The sequence below is a fragment of the Manacus vitellinus genome, unplaced genomic scaffold (assembly GCF_001715985.3).
Source record: "Manacus vitellinus isolate BGI_N305 unplaced genomic scaffold, ASM171598v3 scaffold_28_pilon, whole genome shotgun sequence".
NCBI classification, from domain to species: domain Eukaryota; kingdom Metazoa; phylum Chordata; class Aves; order Passeriformes; family Pipridae; genus Manacus; species Manacus vitellinus.
The window spans coordinates 9,367,540-9,384,882 of record NW_021940122.1 but is presented as its reverse complement, the minus strand read 5'-3'; the positions used below and the strand labels follow the sequence as shown (position 1 = coordinate 9,384,882).

The following is a 17,343-nucleotide window of genomic DNA, read 5'->3' as shown; positions in this document are numbered from 1 at the left end:
GCTACACACCGGCCTTCATCTTCAATACATGAGGTCTTCCACTCATGGCTGCAGATCCCCAGGATCCTATGTTGGTGTCTGGAGTGTTTAACAGTGAAACAACCAACCTCCCATGGGCTATACAGCAAAACATGAAGCATGCTTAGTTCCAGCTTAAAAAAAGTCCTGCCCCTGCACTCATGCTTTTGTAATCTATTTCCTGGCAAAACTTTGCAAACTTCAATTGCTATCAGCTGTTACACAGACTTTGTTCCTCCCTCTTCCTTGTTCCTTCATTTTTACCATCTACTTCTATCCGTCTTCATACCTCTCACAGTTTTATCATCATTCAAACATCCTGCCTTTCTCTATTACAGAGAAAATTAAAAACGTGCTTGCCTCCTTAAATGCTTTGAGAACCTATTTCATATTCCATAGAGGCAAGTCTTAGTGTTTAAACTGCTCTTCCCTGAAGGCAGGCAATGCCCTTGATTCCCAGCACACTCTCATTTCACGTTGGAATATCAGGGAAAGATGTGTCTTAATCATATCGCTCTCCCCACACCTAGGAAGTGTCCTAGAAAGTGCCAGTGGTTGGCATGATCAAAAGACAAGGACCTGCTGCTTCTGCTCGTCTTTTTTGACCCAAATTGTTCTTGTGCTGCAGCAGGGAGGGTCATGACTCCTTTGAAGGCATGGAAGGGGGTTGAGAGCAGAGAGCTGGAGGTCTCAACTTACCTCCTCCTTTGGGATCCCAGCACGATAGCAAGGGGCTGCATTGAGTTCTGGGAACAAACATTCAGAAACTCCTTTTAGCAGCAACCTCTCTCTGAGCTTTCCACCTGAACAGACACAGACTCTGACCACAGCTTCCAGAGCAGAGATTAATGTTAATGAGAAAGTCAGAAATGCCCAGCTAATGAGGGCAGAGGTTTTCAAGCACTCTTATTCTTAAGGCATGGTTGGAGGGAGCATCCATGACCTTATATGATATTACTTTCCTAAGGACTCTTTGCCTCACCTAAGCTGTTCATGTGAAAACCTGGCACTAGATGCAAAAGCTCAGTCAGAAGCTCTCATCACCACGTCATTTCATTTACATCCATTCAGCCTGTGCCTTTTATCCTGGAAGCCTATTGCAAACTGCAGGCAAGGCAGAGTGAACTTCACATAATGGGGAATTCAGCTGCCTCTACCCCTCTAATAGGGGCAGCTATCAGCAACACATCCCAAAGATGTGCTTTCACTGCTGTCTTGTGGTGGCTTAGCGACCATGTTGCCACTGAAGGGAGTAAACCAGAATCTCTCTCCTCCCCTAAGGCTGCTCATTCCTGCCACCTCCTTTGTGTGAGCTCTAGAGGGCATACAGCTTCTTGTTCTAGCTGGAAAAAGCCTGCCAAGAGTTTGTTTTCAGAAAGACCAGAGACCTGATCTAACTCGCTCTATGGTTGCAGGAGTACCAGCACTGCTCCCAGAAAAACGGTGGGACCAAACAGCTGGGAGAGGGCAGATTGCTTCTTCTGGTAGCATTGCTGTCTCAGCTGGATGAGACTGGTTGTAAAACTGTTCTCTATGCCTATAAAACTGGCAAGCACAGGAAAGAAAGACCATTACTGTCAGCTGAAATTGCAGCAGGAAACTGTGGAGTCAGAAGGCAGCTGCCCTCTCAGCCTCATAAATTTCAGCAGAGGTAGCTCCCAAAATCATGTGGAAAACCATAAAAATATCCCTATTACACATGACCAGAATTACTTCTATTTAATCTGAAAGTGCTACTTCAAGAATCCTGTAGTACTATATGTTCATGCTAAAAAGTTTTCATTCCTGTCTGATAGGACACAAATTATATTCTCTCAATGAACACTTGTTCAGTTTTGCAGTGTTTGCTGGGACCAGTGTACAGCAGAACGTGTGAGGAAATCCTGAGTGCTCTGCAGTGTGGAGGGGACTGCTGTTCTGAAAGAATTTATTTGTCTTCATTACCCTGGGGATGTCCAGCACTGAGGGAGCACTAACGGTGTTGGAAATTCAAAATTTTTTAACCATTTATAAAACTGAGGTTATCTCTTCCCTCCACTTCAGAACCTGAGTGGCTTGATCCAAGCTCCCAGTGAAACCAGCAACAGAGATGTCCACAGGTGTGATCAACAGAAGCTGTGGCTGGTGACTCCATAAAGGGAAATACTCCTCTCTGCTTGTGAAGTCAGAGATGTAATGGATTTTATTTCTTTGTAAAGCATGAAATAAAACCCTGACAACATGAGAAAAAGATGGAGGCAGACAGACAACTACAGAATTTAGGTTTAAGTTTGGGAATGTCTCCTTCCAATAGGTTTTTGGAAGAACAAAAGCTACTGCTACAGTGTAATGGAGTTTAGTTGTGGCTGAAGGCTTGTGTCTGAGACGCTTCCTATTTGCAAGTTGTTTTTCAAGTTCTCTGCCTTAATTTTCCCAATGCAGAGCATTAGGTACAAGCAGGCTTAGCAGAAGACAGCACCTGAGGACCATTGGACTCAACTCCTCTAAGCTGGCCAGAAGTCTCTCCAGACTTTTTGTGAAGCCTCCTGGCAAGGCAACCACCAGCTCAGCCCTGCAGGGAAGCGATTTCAGCACAACTGTGGGTGATGCCCAGAGGGCTCACACTGTCCTCTGCAACCCCCAAAGCAGCTCTGTGGGTATTACCTGTTTCATCACTGTACTCCCCGTCTGGGCAGTCCACGCACTCGAAGCAGCAGGTGGGCTCTCCCTCAATAATTCCCTTCCTTGTGCCTGGCAGGCAGTCCCTGCTGCAGTTAGAGAAAGGCACCTGAAAGGAAAAAGAGCACAAAGAAGGTTAATGGGGGCAATGGCCCACAGGCAGCCTTTCTACTCAAGACCTTAGGCTTCCTCCAAGGGTGTTATTGCTTGACTGGTGTGCTGGATGGAGAGCCTCCACTGCTCACCTCTCCCCCTGCCGAACAGACACGTTTTGCACAATAGTCCTTCCCCGACCCACTGCAGTGAGGTTTCTCTGAGAGAACACACCAAGGGATGGTAGGGAAGATCAGCAGATCTTTGTAATCTCTATGGTGTTGTGGGCATTGCAAACTGGTTCATGACCATGATAGACATACCAGAAAACAGTCATTAGATTGTTAAAAGAAAAGACAATCGACCTCTACGGACGGGAATTTGATATAGATGGAAATGAGGAACTCTGACTACTGATCCCCAATTCCTTATATTACATTTTATCTGCTAATAATTTATGGAAATTAAAACAGTTTTTTGAAATCCAGTTCCTCCTGTTCTCCTGGAGACCCCCCCGAACCCAGAAACAAACAAAAATACCTTGGTAAATTAACTAAACAAGAGGAGTTTTCATATGAAAGAAAAGTAAAAAAAAAAGGTCCTGTTTTAAGAACTGAGCATCTAAAGATGCAAATCAGCAGCTATGTACAGATCCAAAGACTTCTGCTGCTGCAAATGATGAGCTTGTCACCTGCTGGCTGTGCATTTATGCTGTATGTGAACCCCCCTGGGCATGGTCATGTCCTGGCAGCAAGCAGTTGCATGCGCACACTCGCTGCATGCCTAAAGTACACTGACACAAGGAGTTCAGCATAATAAATGGAAGCTTGGGCATTTTTCACACAGAAGCATGACCTGAGGTTGAGTTCACCTTTTCCCAACTAAATTAAGGAAAGAGAGTTGACATAGGACATGGCTTTCTCAGCTCAGGGGACTAAAAACCCACAATTTCGACTGGTAGCAAAATAACATGATCTGTACATGCCTAAGGGCTGTTCTGTGTGGAAGCCTCCATTCACCTTTTTGGAAGTTTACTGCTGGTTTACCCAAATGCTGCCAACCTGCTGATCTCTAGGAACCTCCTGTGTGGATGCACTTAGGCAGTTTGGAAATTGCTTGTGTACAGACACTGACCTCAGCCACAGGGTAAGCAAGCCCTCAGTAATGGCCACTCCTATGTGGAGATGACCATTTCGTGGCTCAGGTGAGAGCAGTCACTGTTGCCTCTGAAATGTAGCTGCAGCACAGTTTGGAAATGCTATTTCTAAGCTGTTGATCAGGATTGCATCATTAATTGGACAGACACAAATCCAGGGGAAATCCCTGCAGCTCCCCTTGTGAAGCACTCTTTGTTGTTAATGCCTATTGCTATTAATACAGTATACACATTCCTTGAGACAGTACTTCAGCAGGTAGTGCATCCATCAAGAGGACTTCATCAGTCTAGACTGTCTTTCTTTAGGCTGCCAGTGGTGATTTTGAACAGGCCTGAATCAAAGGCCTGACTGAAGTCACGCGCTGCTTCCCCATTATCTACTAAGTTGACTGAGCTTGCAAGGAGGAAAATTAAATTGGTTTGACATGATTTTATCTTGACAAATATATGTTGGCTTGTTCTTATCAGTTTATTATCCTCTAAGTGTTTACAAACTGTTTAATTTTTTTTTATCAAGCCTTTTAGGTTACTGAAGCTCAGCTCAATTGTGTAATTCCCTCAGCTCTCCCATATCTGCTTTAAAAACAGGTATTACGATTACTCTCCTCTAATCCTTTGAGACATCACCCATCCTCCACGTTTCTCAAAGATGAATTGCTAGTACTTTTGTGATTGCTTTGGCTGCATTCTTAAGTATTCTGTGGGGAATTTTATCAAGTTCTGCCAAAATGAATCTATCTATCTTACCTACTCTTCAACCTGTTCTTTTGCAAGTCTGCCCAATGGTGAAGTTCCTGTGTTAAAATTACCCACATTTAATCTTTTTTTGAGAATGACAAGAGGTACAGAAGCTTCAGTGAGTGAAGTACTGGCTACTGCCTCTGAGCAGAGTCTTTCATCTGGAAGAAATTAAAACTCTATAAAATGAAAAAAAGGCTGCAGCAAACATAGAAATCACAAACCCCTCTGATGCACAAAATTTACCTGCCCTGGCTTACACTCAGCACCATCCTGTCAAATTTTTAACAGTTCACAACAGATAATGAATATAAATATTGCACTTTTGGAGAAATTTAAACCAAGAGAACACAATTACTCAGTTTAAGTAAAAAACAATAAAATCCTAACTGTTGGGAAAAGTGTAAGTTCCATTTGCAACAATCAGAAGGAGGGGTTAGAATATCAGGGGTTTTAAAATTCCACTTATAGTTTGTGCTCAGAGACTCCAGGTGGGCTTAGAAAAGCCTGATCTCAGTATTTCTGTGATCAAGTATTTCTCTGCTCAATCCATGCCTCCTTGAGAGTTCATGGATTTGATCCAAGAGTGAAGCTGGGGTACCTGGAGTAAATGTAAGGCTTAACTGATGGTGTTAAGTGTATTAGGCAAGTGTAGCTAAAATGCAGAAACATTTACCTGATCCGGCAGCCAATGTGAATAATCACCTGGAAGTGAATTGCCTTATTCATTGATCAGGTGCTGATTTAACACATCTAAACATTGCAGCAGGGCCTGTCAGTGACAGTTCTGAGCTAATGCTCCACTCTCTGTGTCCCCTCCAACACCACAAACCTGCTCAGTATCCTCTCTGGGAGCCAGGGTTTCTGCCTAGGCTGGAGTGGGCTGTTGCCAGCTGCGACAGCAGCTCACCTGGCTCTTGTCTGGAGATCTCTGTACCACATTTCCATCATGTGGGTAAGACACATTAGCCTGGCTGCTAATGACAATAGTTATGCTGAAAAGATCTAACATATGCAAGAAAGTGGAGAAGGATTAAGCCCTGACTAAAATCAATCACTACATCTTGAGATCTCTACTTCTGAGACTGCAGAAGCACCTTCAGATAGATTACAAAAAAAGGCAGCAGGTGCTGGTGTCTCCCACTGTTTGAGCACCGAGTTAACCCAGGCAGATTGAAAGGGCTTGCTCTGTTTGGTTTGCAAGGGTGTGAGGAAGGCTCTGTGATTTGGTGGGTGAAGCCAGCAGAAAGAGTTATGAATGTATGCAGGAGCAAGAAGAGATACTGGGAGTGAAAGAGAAGGCTGTTTTCAGCAATAAAACTACTAAGTTCAGGAAAACTTGACTTAGTCAACAACCAGACTGGGGTAATAATTTCTGTTGAAACAGCGCTGCAAAATTCCATTCTATTTGGGCCAGGAAAAAAAGACATTATTTAAATCATTAATACTCAGGCTCTAAAATGTACAGGAGGGGAGGAACAGCTGCCCATTATTTCCAGAAGTATATTAACAAGGATGTAAAAGACTACAGCAGAGCCCATGTATACAATAAGATGAACGGATCTTTTAATGAGACATGGAGCCATAATACGAGGAGTGTGCAGGGTTAGTTCAAATTTCAGCTTGTGGAAACTTAGGAAGCATTGCTGGGAGGATTTAAGCACTTACCTCCTTAGAGAATCCACCCCACAGGATCTTGTTTTCATTGATAAAGAGCCTCTCCCCTTTCTTGGCATAAACGTTGTAGTGCCCAACCTCTTCAAAGACGACTGAGCCATCCTCCGGAGAGAGATGCCAATTGATTATTGAGTAATTTCCTACCAGGTCCCCAAACTCATCAAAATCCACTTGCTCCCCCATGTTATTGGTGAAATTTAAGTGTCGCAGATGCTTGAGAACCTAGAGAGAAACAGAGAGACACTGAACGCCTGTGTGTTTCAACCTACCACAGCACACATCTGCTGGGGGGACAGAAATGGGAAGAATCACTTTACTACAGTCCTTAATCTCTTAGGAATCATTTAATCACAGCAGTAGAAGGCTTTCCCTCATGGATGTCACATGCACACAGAGAGCCTGTACAAACCTTGTAGACAACACAAGGTATCATGACCCCCAGGGAGGTCATCAACCCATCTGTAACACTTCCTGATGCTACCCCAACATCCATTTATCATTCTTCTTCAGTCCCTCTGAGCCACCTCTGCAAGCCCATAGCTTTTTGTGAGTGTCAGAGAAGCGGCAGCAGCCTCTGATGTGTTTCAGTCACCCATGCATCCCTCTCACCCTGCTCTTGCAAACACTCTGCATAAATACTCCCACTTGACATCTCTCGTCTCTGAATGATCAATCACTCAGAAACAGGAATGCTTGAGAAACAACTCAAACTTGACTTTTGATTGAAAAACCTCAAGCCAAATGCACTGCAGTAAAAAAACAACAAATCAAGCTCATTCTCCACATGACAGGCCTGGAGAATTCATACCACTTTTTTTTTTTGGCTCCTGTCTCCTGGCTGTGTAATTTCAAGTAATCACATTCTGCCTGTCCCCAGGAGTACACTCCTGTAATTTTAACCTCGTGCCTTAAACTGTCATATAGAATCATAGGATCGTTATGGTTGGAAAATACCACTAAAATCATCAAGTTCAACTGTTAACACAGAACTACTCTGTTCACCACTAAACCATATATGCAAGTGCCACATCCACACAGTTTTGGAACTCTTCCAAGGGATGGTGATTTCACCACTTCCCTGGACACCTTATTCCAATGCCTGACCACCCTTTCAGTGAAGAAACTTTTCCTAATATTCAGGCTAAACCTCCCCGGCACAGCTTGAGGCCATTTACTCTCATCCTGTTACTTGTTACCTGGGAGAAAAGCCCAACCCCCTTCTCACCACAACATCCTTTCATTCAGTTGTACAGAGCATTAAGGTCTCCCTGAGCCTCCTTTTCTTCAGGCTAAACACCCCCAGTTCCCTCAGCTGTGCCTCATAAGACTTGTGTTCCAGACTCTTCTCCAGCTCCATTGCCCTTCTCTGGACTTGCTCCAACACCTCAATGTCTTTTTTTTAATGAGGGGTCCAAAACTGAACACAGGATTCAAGGTGTGGCTTCACTGGGGCTGAGTACAATCATTCCCTGGTCCTGCCAGCCACACTATTGCTGATACAGACCAGGATGCCATTGGCCTTCTTGGCCACATGGGCACACTGCTGGCTCACGTTCAGCAGGCTGTCAACCAGTATGCCGTGGACAAAATCAGTTAATCCCAGGGACAACTGTAGTTGCAAAATTCAGGATCTAGATAACCTGACAGGTAAACCTAAGAAATTGTAGCGTGAAAGAAAGCCTGTGCTGGCAACTGTGATACAATTCATCCACATCATATTTTTCTTCAAAAGTTAGTTGCTGCTTTGTGCACTTATCAGATTTCTACCCACAGCCCCCCTCATTTTGTGGATGTTCTCTGCTATTTTCTCTGCAGAGCTGATCTGTAGAAAGATGAGGTGATTCTGAGGGCACTTGGCTCTCAGTTGCTTCTAGACCACTGTGGCGTAGTTGCTGCTGTGGTTCTACTGACTGCAACAGCTTATAAGCCCACTCCACTCTCTTTCACCTGCGAATGCCCAAACTTACAATTCTGGAAGGCAAAATATAAGAAAAAACCAAAATGAAATCAATTTGTCTGGGCATGCAGAGCCCTCTTCACTGCACGGACATAGAACAGATAATACCATTTGATGAATCCTTTTCACCTGGAAACACAGGGATGGGGGAACTGAATCACTTCATTAATTCCTGTCAGTTTTGCTAAATTGTCTCATTTTTCTCTGTTTCCTTTTGGGATCCTCTTATCTCAAGCTAAAATCCCCAGAGCTACAGAGATACCCTCCTCTAATTGCCTATATCAATGCCAGCCTGAGAGAGTCTGGAAATATCATGGTAGTATTACACAGGATGTGGCTGGCAATACCTTTTCAGCTTGTGTGATGCTGATGGAGGGATATCAAAATATTGCCACAGCATTCAGACTTTGAATAACGGGAGAGACAGCGAAGGCAGTATTTCTTCTGTCTTCTTATTCCCAGTGGCCCTTCTCTGCAGACCAGCTCACCTTTAAGGAGTGCAGCTGGAATGATCTCACTGAAGAGCCAGGACCTGTCCCTCTGATGGACAGAGCAAAAGAATGTGCTCTGCACTGGCACCTTGCTTTGAAGAGCAGAGGCACTGCCTAATCTGGGGAAGGAAACAGGACACTGCTCCCTTCTCATCCTCCTCATTCCGGAGGGGTACTCAGGAAGATGTTACTTGCCGAGCTCCATCAGGGAACAGTGAGAACAGAGCAGAGGCAGCTCTGAGGTCAGAGTGGGTGACAGAGTTTGCAGATCCACAGTGCTGTCTTGTACTGCATCATCTCACTTTGGCCTCACCTGCACTGGGGCTGCAATCTTGGACATGTTATCAGGAACCTTGTCTGTCAGCAGTGTAGGTACCAAGAAGGGAAGCTGCATTCCTAGCACCTTCCACAAGGTGACAGCTGTAGCTGTCAGTTGGGTCATTACATTGAGCGGAATGCCGTGTTTCTCCTCACTCCAACTCAGCATTGCACTCTCATGCAGCACTGTAGCACCCTGCTGGGTGCCACCAGGATATCTGGACTGGATATCACTGCTGGGCTGACTGCTACCTGTATAGACAGGAAGGATCTTTCCCTTCTTTTGTTGCTACATACGAGGAGACCATCTTGCAAAAACCTTTTTGAAGATTCTTCTGTTCAAGTCCTGCCTCTCTTGGCCGACTGCAGCAGCAGGACACTTGCTGGTCTTAGGGTCAGCAGGACGAATGGTGAAGAAACTTCTGGATTCCCTGGATGCATTTGTTTGTTTATTTAATTGTATAACATTAATCTCAATTAGTCTGTTCCCTTGCCTTACCTCCTGTCATTAGGATTAGTTTAGCAGGATGTTTCCCTTGGTCACACACACACACACACAACATCTGAGGATTCAGGTTGTAAACCGTCTCATGGATGACCTGATACGTGTATCTGACAGTTAATATTCATTTAAAAGCACTGATCTACAATTAACAATGTTGTCTTTCCCCAGGTACAGTATAGCAGCTTCAGCTCTGCAGCTGTAGCTGGGGAGCAGGAGAGCCCAGGTGTACCAGTTCATGCAGAAAAGACACAAGCTCTGATTAAAATCCCAAATGGAGGGGCAACAGGAACAACAGAAGTAACAAAGCCTGCAAATGCCAAAGTTTGCTTTCAAGTCAAAATTTCTAAAGGTCAGCTTATGAAATGGTAACAGAACAACTACCAGAATATGTTCCTCTTTTAGACAGCAAGAAAATCTCAGGATGATATCTGTATATTGCACAGGTTCTGCTCTCTACAGGGTGAGAATACAGTTTAAACAGACGAGGAATACATAAGCACTAAACTTTGAAAGAGGAAGTTGTAGACTCTGAATAACTACAGCACTATTTTGTAGTCACCAGTCTATCAAAGATTAGCTGAAGGCTTTACAGTCAAAAATATGTCACTGTGTTTTGTAACTAAAGATAGAAACATAAATAATCAGAACTCAATCCACAAAGACTTAAAAGACCCTGCTTCAGCCAGGGCAAGTGAATGTGTCAGGGGTACATGTATCACATCCTGGAACCAAGAGTTTATAAAAGAAGTGTTGACCTTGGTGGCTTGCATACGCTGTCAGCAGCTGGTGGAAGCCTGTGGGGAGTGCAAGCTGCTGTCTTCAGATGTCCCCTTCTGTAATTTTTCATTCTTTTTTTCCCCTCTGTCACAGGCTTCATGTTGAATTGCAATGCCTTCTAATTAAAACACCTATTATCAGAAAGGACTTGCAAGCTGCCCTCTATCTCGCCCTCCCATTATTTCTGCTTAGGCCATTCCCAGCCTTGTAGCATCCCATGCTTTATCCAGGCTACATATTCTGTGTCACATAGTTTCCACTCTTTTAGGACAATCATAAAACCAGAACATAAATACAGTTGTATTAGTCAGGCTGGCAGCACATCTACCTGTTTCTGACTGTAGCCAACAGCAAATGCCTACACAGGAGCAGAAGGGAACGTAATGCTGCCCCTTAACACTCTCACACATTTTGCAGCTCAGTGACTTTCTTGGCCAGAGGTCTTTGTACTCAATAACCTTTGGGTGAGTTTCTCTTCTACGATGTTGCACATTTTGTGTTCTGTGCAAACTTTTCACATCTACAGCCTTCCATAGCATGGAGATCTACATTCTATGAGAAAAGCACCAGAGCACCTCTTCATCCCTGTTGGAACAGAACAGCTCCTAATCTCTTTTGATGACCTTTATGCTTATGTGGGCAAAGATAAAGAACTGTCAATTTGCTAGTTGTCTTTTTTATACCTCTGAGGATTTTACAAACTTTTGTCAGATCTCTCTTCAGCCACTTCTTTCTCAGGCTGATGAGCCCTATCTGATGTTGCTGCATCTTGTACAGAAACTGTTCCATTGACCCTTCTCCAAACTTTCCTAGTCTCTTTTGTCAATTTTGAGACTTGCACATGATACTGAAGTAAGATGCACAAAAGGGATAATAAAGTGATCCCCAGGACACTCTCTCTGTCCCTTTTCTAGTGTGACCATTCTTAACAGTAGACTTGCTTTTTTTGGCTACTATTCAGACAGACTTAAGGAGTCCCCCCAAGGATCTCTTTAACTCCTTTTGTGATAAGTCAGATGTCACCATTTATTTTTATCCTCTGCTGACTATCTTTCAACCAACTGTTCATCCACATAAGGACTGAATTTGGTGACACACTACCAGAAGATGCCTTTAAGAAGCCTGAGCATACTTTATAAGTTCCTTTATCCCAGTGCTTTCAAAGTGCTTCAGGAGGTTTGTGAGGTAGGGCTTCTCTTTACAAAAGAGTAGTCATGGTGACTCCTCCTCACTACATTCTATTTTTCATTCCTGATTTTTTTTTTTAACCACAACTTCTAATAATGGGCTCAACTGGGCTATGCTAGTTCCTTAGATCTCCTCCAGAACCCGTTTAGAAAATGATGTCACATCTGTCAGCTTTCTAGGCCTCAGTGCCTAAGACTGTTTTAAGTGAGGGATTGGTCACCATAGCCAGTTCTTCAGCTACTTCACCTGTGAGCTCTGGCAGAGCACTTGGTGAACATCATTCACTTGCCCCAAAGTATCAAGGTTCATTTTGCTCTTGTATTCCCTAGTTTCTTTTGTAGTCACTCCAATCAGATCCTCTGCAAGTCTCCCATAAATAAATAAACCTTCTTAAGTTTGTCCATGAGGAGCACACTTTTCTTCTGTCATGGCCTTACTTTGTCTTTTGCAGTGATAATCTATGGCTCAACTGACAGTCCTACTGCTGAAGTGTTTAAAAAAGGATTTATGAGCTTGTGCCCCATTTACAGCCTGTTTCTCATTATTTATTTTTTGGTCTGCCTTATTTATTTTTACATTTAACCTGCCAGAGTTTATGAACCTTCCAATCTTACTTACTGGACGTAACTCAGCTATTTGAAGGATGCTGTCTCGCTTTTAACAAACACTACCTAATACCTTTGTTTTGCCTTGCCAGCTTCCTTTCTCCACCTTTTCTTGATCTACAGTAGACACTTTGTGTCACTGGGGTTAAGGCCAGTGGCAGGCAAAACAACCCATTTAAATTTTGAATGCTGTCAGACAGCAGATAACTGTGCATGTGCACTGCATGTCCAAAGCTGAACTTTTGTCCTCTGGAGCACAACCTAGCTGCCAGCAGTATGGGCTAGTTGTACATTTTGACAGCAGCTGGACTAAACAAAAGTGGCATGTCCTGAATCCTCCAGTTAGTAACAAGACAGAAGATAGATCCACCAGTTAGGAGGCTGATGCAAGCAAACCCTAGGGCTCAGGGCTAGAAAGAAGAAGGTGAAGATCATGTATAGATGAAAAACACTGGAAGTAGGAAAAGATTCTGGAGATGAAGGAGATGTGTGGAGACAAATGCTGGGGGATGCCCAATGATCTTGGCCAGTAATGCTTAAGAAGAGTAACTGAGAGGAGCTGCACAGCATGAACCGATGACTTTCACCTTGACAGACGTCTATTGCTGTGGAGAAAGCAAGCGTGTGATACCAAGCAGTTAAAAGTTCTAGTCTTATTGATTCTTAAAGAAACGCAAATAAACGTCAGATCTGCTAAGAGCTGTCATTTACTATGTCTCAACTGTGACAGGTCCTTAACTAGTCTCTCTATGTTGTCAAGGGCTTAATATCTTTGGCTTCCTTCTGCAGTTTCTTTCTGACGTGTTTCCTCACTAGGTCAAATGGTCTTACAAGGGACGTGAACCTGGACACACAGGTGTCTGTCCCCATAAAAGATTAACTGTTCCCTCTCCAAACACTGTGTCAAGGAATCCTGTCTTGACAGTTAACTTACATTTTCCCATACTGAGTTTTAGTTTCTGTCTACCTAGCTCTATCCGGGCCTGTACAACAGTTCTGGACTGATGAGTACCAAATGTTTTTCTCATTGCTTTGCTAGAGAGCCCACGCTGAGAGCAGCCAACAATTCCACTTCATGGCTCAATGTAAAGATAAAAAGCTGGCAACTGTACTGAAGATGGCAAGTCCTCCCTTCCATTTTGAATTGCTGAGGGCTTATTCTCCTCTCTTTTTTTGGATTCCTAATAAAGTACATGAAGAAGATGCCTTCATAATGCCCTAATAGGTGTAAGGACTTGAGAGCTTAGCAATCGCATTAGCCCAGTGGTCATAATGCACAGGATCTGGTGGTCACACCCAGTGGTTAAGTATCACATGGAAATATGCCCAGGTCAGTTCTGAAAGAGCCGCTTGTAAAATACTTTTAAAAAAAGCATTCCCTGAAGCAATAGCTTTTTGCTGTTTTTTCTATCTTCCTTTCACTTCCCATGTGCCAATCTTCATTTACAGCCTAGCAAAACTCTAATTTTTTACTTTGTGTATCAAATCTTTAATTCCTGCTGCATTGTCTACTTTGGAATATCTTGTTCTGCCTTGTTTTTATGTAGGGCCAACTCTTAGGCTCTCCCAAAGGCAGTGCTGTCATCACAGCATCAACCAGTTTTGACACAAAGGACCTGAGCAGGCAGGAAGGTGCTGGCCCTAGTCCCTTGGATCAGTAATACCTGTTTCCAGAAGCCTGAGGCAGAGGAAGAGGAATTGCACCCTTCTGCCCAGAGCACTCTTCTTGCCAGCAGGAACTGAAGTTTCCTTCCCCTCTATAATCTCTTCTCCTTCCCTACTGCCCTTTGTACACCAACAGGTGACAACATGTAGTGCTCATGTTGTTTCTAAAACCAAGAAGCCAAGATATGCCGACACCATTAATCCCATCTTTATCCAAAAGTGGTTCAGAAGATAACAGAGTTCTTCAGTGAGTGAAGAATGTGATTCATTACCTCATGCCACCTGTGACATTTAGAGAATCACAGAATGTCCTGAGTTGGAAGGGACCCACAAGCATCATCGAAGCCCAACTCCTGGCCCTTCGCAGGACATCCCCAGGAATCACACCATGTGCCTGGGAGTATCATCCAAGCGCTTCTTGAACTCTGCCAGGCTTGGTGCTGTGACCACTGCCCTGGGGAGCCTGTCCCAGTGCCCAACCACCCTCTGAGTGCAGGACCTTTTTTCATCTAATATCTAACCTAAACCTCTCCTGACACAGCTTCATGCCATTCCCTCGGGTCATATCACTGGTCACCAGATTCCACCTAAGCTGCTTGCTTTCTGTTGGTTTTCTGCTCTGAAGTGACTGTTTAAGACTATATGGGTAACTCAGGGGAGAAGTTGAAAGGAACCCAGGAACAGAGCTGTGATTCCCGCTGTAAACACCCCACAAAAAATTTGGATGTCTTTCTGTTACACATATCCAGCTTCATGCACAAGGAGTGCCTGGTCTGTAGTTGGGATACTGAACAACTCAAGCCAAAACAATGAAGACTAGTCAAGACCCGCTGTACAAGGCCTGATCTGCACTCTGGGATTGAAACTGTCAGGTTGGCAATAGTGCAGATGAACAAAGGGAGATAAACTCTGGAAGAAGGGCTGGTGTCAAAGAGTTGAAGAGAGAGAACACTGATAGTCAGCCATCGATACACTGATAATACTGCAAAGAAAATCTGGCAAGATGGGTGAATGTCTCAGCTCTGAAGGATCTGCCAGTGACTTTAAAAACAGGGTGAAAGCAAGGGTTCAGTTCAAGGCTCAAGAATAGCTGTACAAAAGCTGAGAATAATTTAAGAACATTAGAAGTTGTTATGCTTTGATAAGAACTGAAGGACTTCCTTGTGAATCTAGGTAGGTCACTGGATAACATGACTGAAGGCTAAATGTGTTTGACAAAAACCATGTGCCGTATGTTAGCAGTAGCTCATAATCTTTATTGAAGAAAATTAACTGACCACTCAAGACAAAGACCTGCTCATTATTGTAGGCAGCTCAGTGAAAACACTCCGTGCATTACGCAGCTGAAAGAGCAAACAAAATATTAGGATATTAAAGTAAGAAAGAAAATTATGCTGAAAATATGGTGCCAATATGTACATTAATAGTACAGTCTCCCCTGGAAAATGCAGTTAGTTCTGGTCAGTTGATCAGAGAAGAAGAATAAAACTAAAGGAAGATTAGAGAGGTCCAGAGGTGGTGATGGTAGCTCTTCGACCATCAGTCTGACTTCTATTTCTGACTTCAAGAGAAATGGAAGTGTGGAATTGTTTAATTGTTTATGACACATTCAGTGATTTGTGGGAAAGAGGTGATATATTCTCAAAGAAGCAGAGACCCCTGTCCCTGCAAAGGCAAGACTATTCAGGTCTCCAGAGAAGTACAGGACATCAAGCTGACACGACAAGATGTGCTAATTGTCATATTGTAACTGATAATTGGTTCTGTTCTGCTTCTGCCAAGGATATGAGATCCCTAGGCAGATGAGAGCTGGATCTTCCTCCACCCTTTCCCTTGGCCATTGCCCTCTCCTTGAGGAGTGGCAGCAAAGGTGCTGATGTGTGGAGCCATGCATACATCTTGTCCTTTTTGAGAAAGAAGCAGATCCTCCAACAGAAACTTGCAGAAATTGGGAGAGGGAGGAACTCAGGTGAACTGTGTTGGAAACACATTACTTGCTACTCAGAGGAGGGTGCTTGGAGCTTCCCTTATCTCATGCTATGCTGTGAGTGCTTTGTCTGCTTGGAAAACTGAGGAAGCCTAGTTTCCTATGACAAGGACCAATTTTACTGCCTGTAACTGGGATTAATTTCATGGGATAGCTTATATGGTCTTCTTGCCAGCAGCCAAGGAACACTGCTCTGCTGATTCAAAACTGCAGCAGCTTTGACACTGTCTTGACAGTGAGAGGTGGCAGAAGTAAATTAATAGCTGCTACAGCAGTAGGAGCAAGCAACTTAATGTCAAAGGCAAGCATTTCAAAATGGCACTTGATATAAAATGGGACTAATCTGATTTAGGGTCAGATTTACTCCAGTACTATATTTACAAAGATGTCCAGAAAGAAACCAAACGCAAAAGCCTAGTAGATTTCACAACAGAGGCTGCATAAGTCAGGTCTGACTGAGATACTTCAGAAAAACCCAATAGGTAGGTATTTACTGGTGTTTGTAGATGTCTCAGATCTGGGTCTAAAATACTTCTTAAAGACCTGTTTGATGAGTCACAGAGGTACCCACAGGAATCAAGAAATGATCTTAAAGTATTCTGGCATTCCATGGCTGCTTTTCCAGACTGATTTAACCATCAGTCAGGAGGTCACAGGTCACAGGATGGGACCAGGATATTTTGTTTTCTGAAGGTCCTCCACAACTCATGCTGGCCCTGTGCACAGCTGCAATTTCAAAAGCAATCGCCTACAGAACATAAGTCCTGAGCTTGTACTGAATTTTTTCTGTGTTCATTAAAATAAAAGCCTACTAATTAAGGAGTTGCTATCCTCGTCATACAAATAAAGCTCAAAGTAGTTATTATGGTGTGCTCTAAAAGCAATAATCCATCACAGATCCTCCAGCCAAGGCTGTGCAACACAAGGGTTATACTAACAGAAAGTAGAACATAAAAATCCTGGAGAACAAAGAACAAAAAATGACCAGGCAACATATTAATAAGTTCCTTGAACATATTGAACATATTGAAAGGTGTCAGGTATGCCTGATCCTCATGACATAAGGCTTTAAGAGAGAGATAAAGAGGACAGAAAGCTAAAGAGAGAGCTAAGGAGGAGCAGGAAAGCCAAATGAACTACCCTTGCTATCAGAAAAAAAACATGGACATTCTTATCCCAAGGGCACTTGTTTTGGAGCCATAATGTGACATTAACTCAGGTAGAAGGTCCTTAAAAAGAGATTAGAGAGTAGCTTGAGCTACTGAATTTGGATCTAAAAGGCTGACAGAACCAGACAGTTCCTCACAGCACTCCATAACTAATAAAAAGACCACTAATACAGTAGGTTTATGATATACACATAAAAATGTCACTGGCTTTGAAGGACAAAGTCAGTATGCTATCTACTATTATTCAATACAGCAATTCCAATCCACCTTTCTGCTACACATGCACATGTAATGCACTCCCAACAGTGTGCCTGAAGTTCCCCCCATGACAGTCTGTGAAG

At 43.4% G+C, this 17,343-nt stretch overlaps 1 protein-coding gene across 2 annotated transcripts in view; it reads right to left on the bottom strand.

Moving 5' to 3' along the window:
* CASR (calcium sensing receptor) overlaps positions 1-17,343 on the bottom strand; it is a 41,850-nt gene that overhangs the window by 3,253 nt on the left and 21,254 nt on the right. The window contains exons 4-6 of one of the 2 annotated variants that reach the window (XM_018074515.3): positions 6,332-6,562; positions 4,258-4,287; positions 2,662-2,785 (exon numbers count right to left, since the gene is read on the bottom strand). In XM_018074515.3, coding sequence (XP_017930004.3) covers positions 2,662-2,785; positions 4,258-4,287; positions 6,332-6,562 — 385 coding nt within the window. The remainder of the gene's footprint in view (positions 1-2,661; positions 2,786-4,257; positions 4,288-6,331; positions 6,563-17,343) is intronic. The other variant, XM_018074514.2, reaches the window with a different exon arrangement.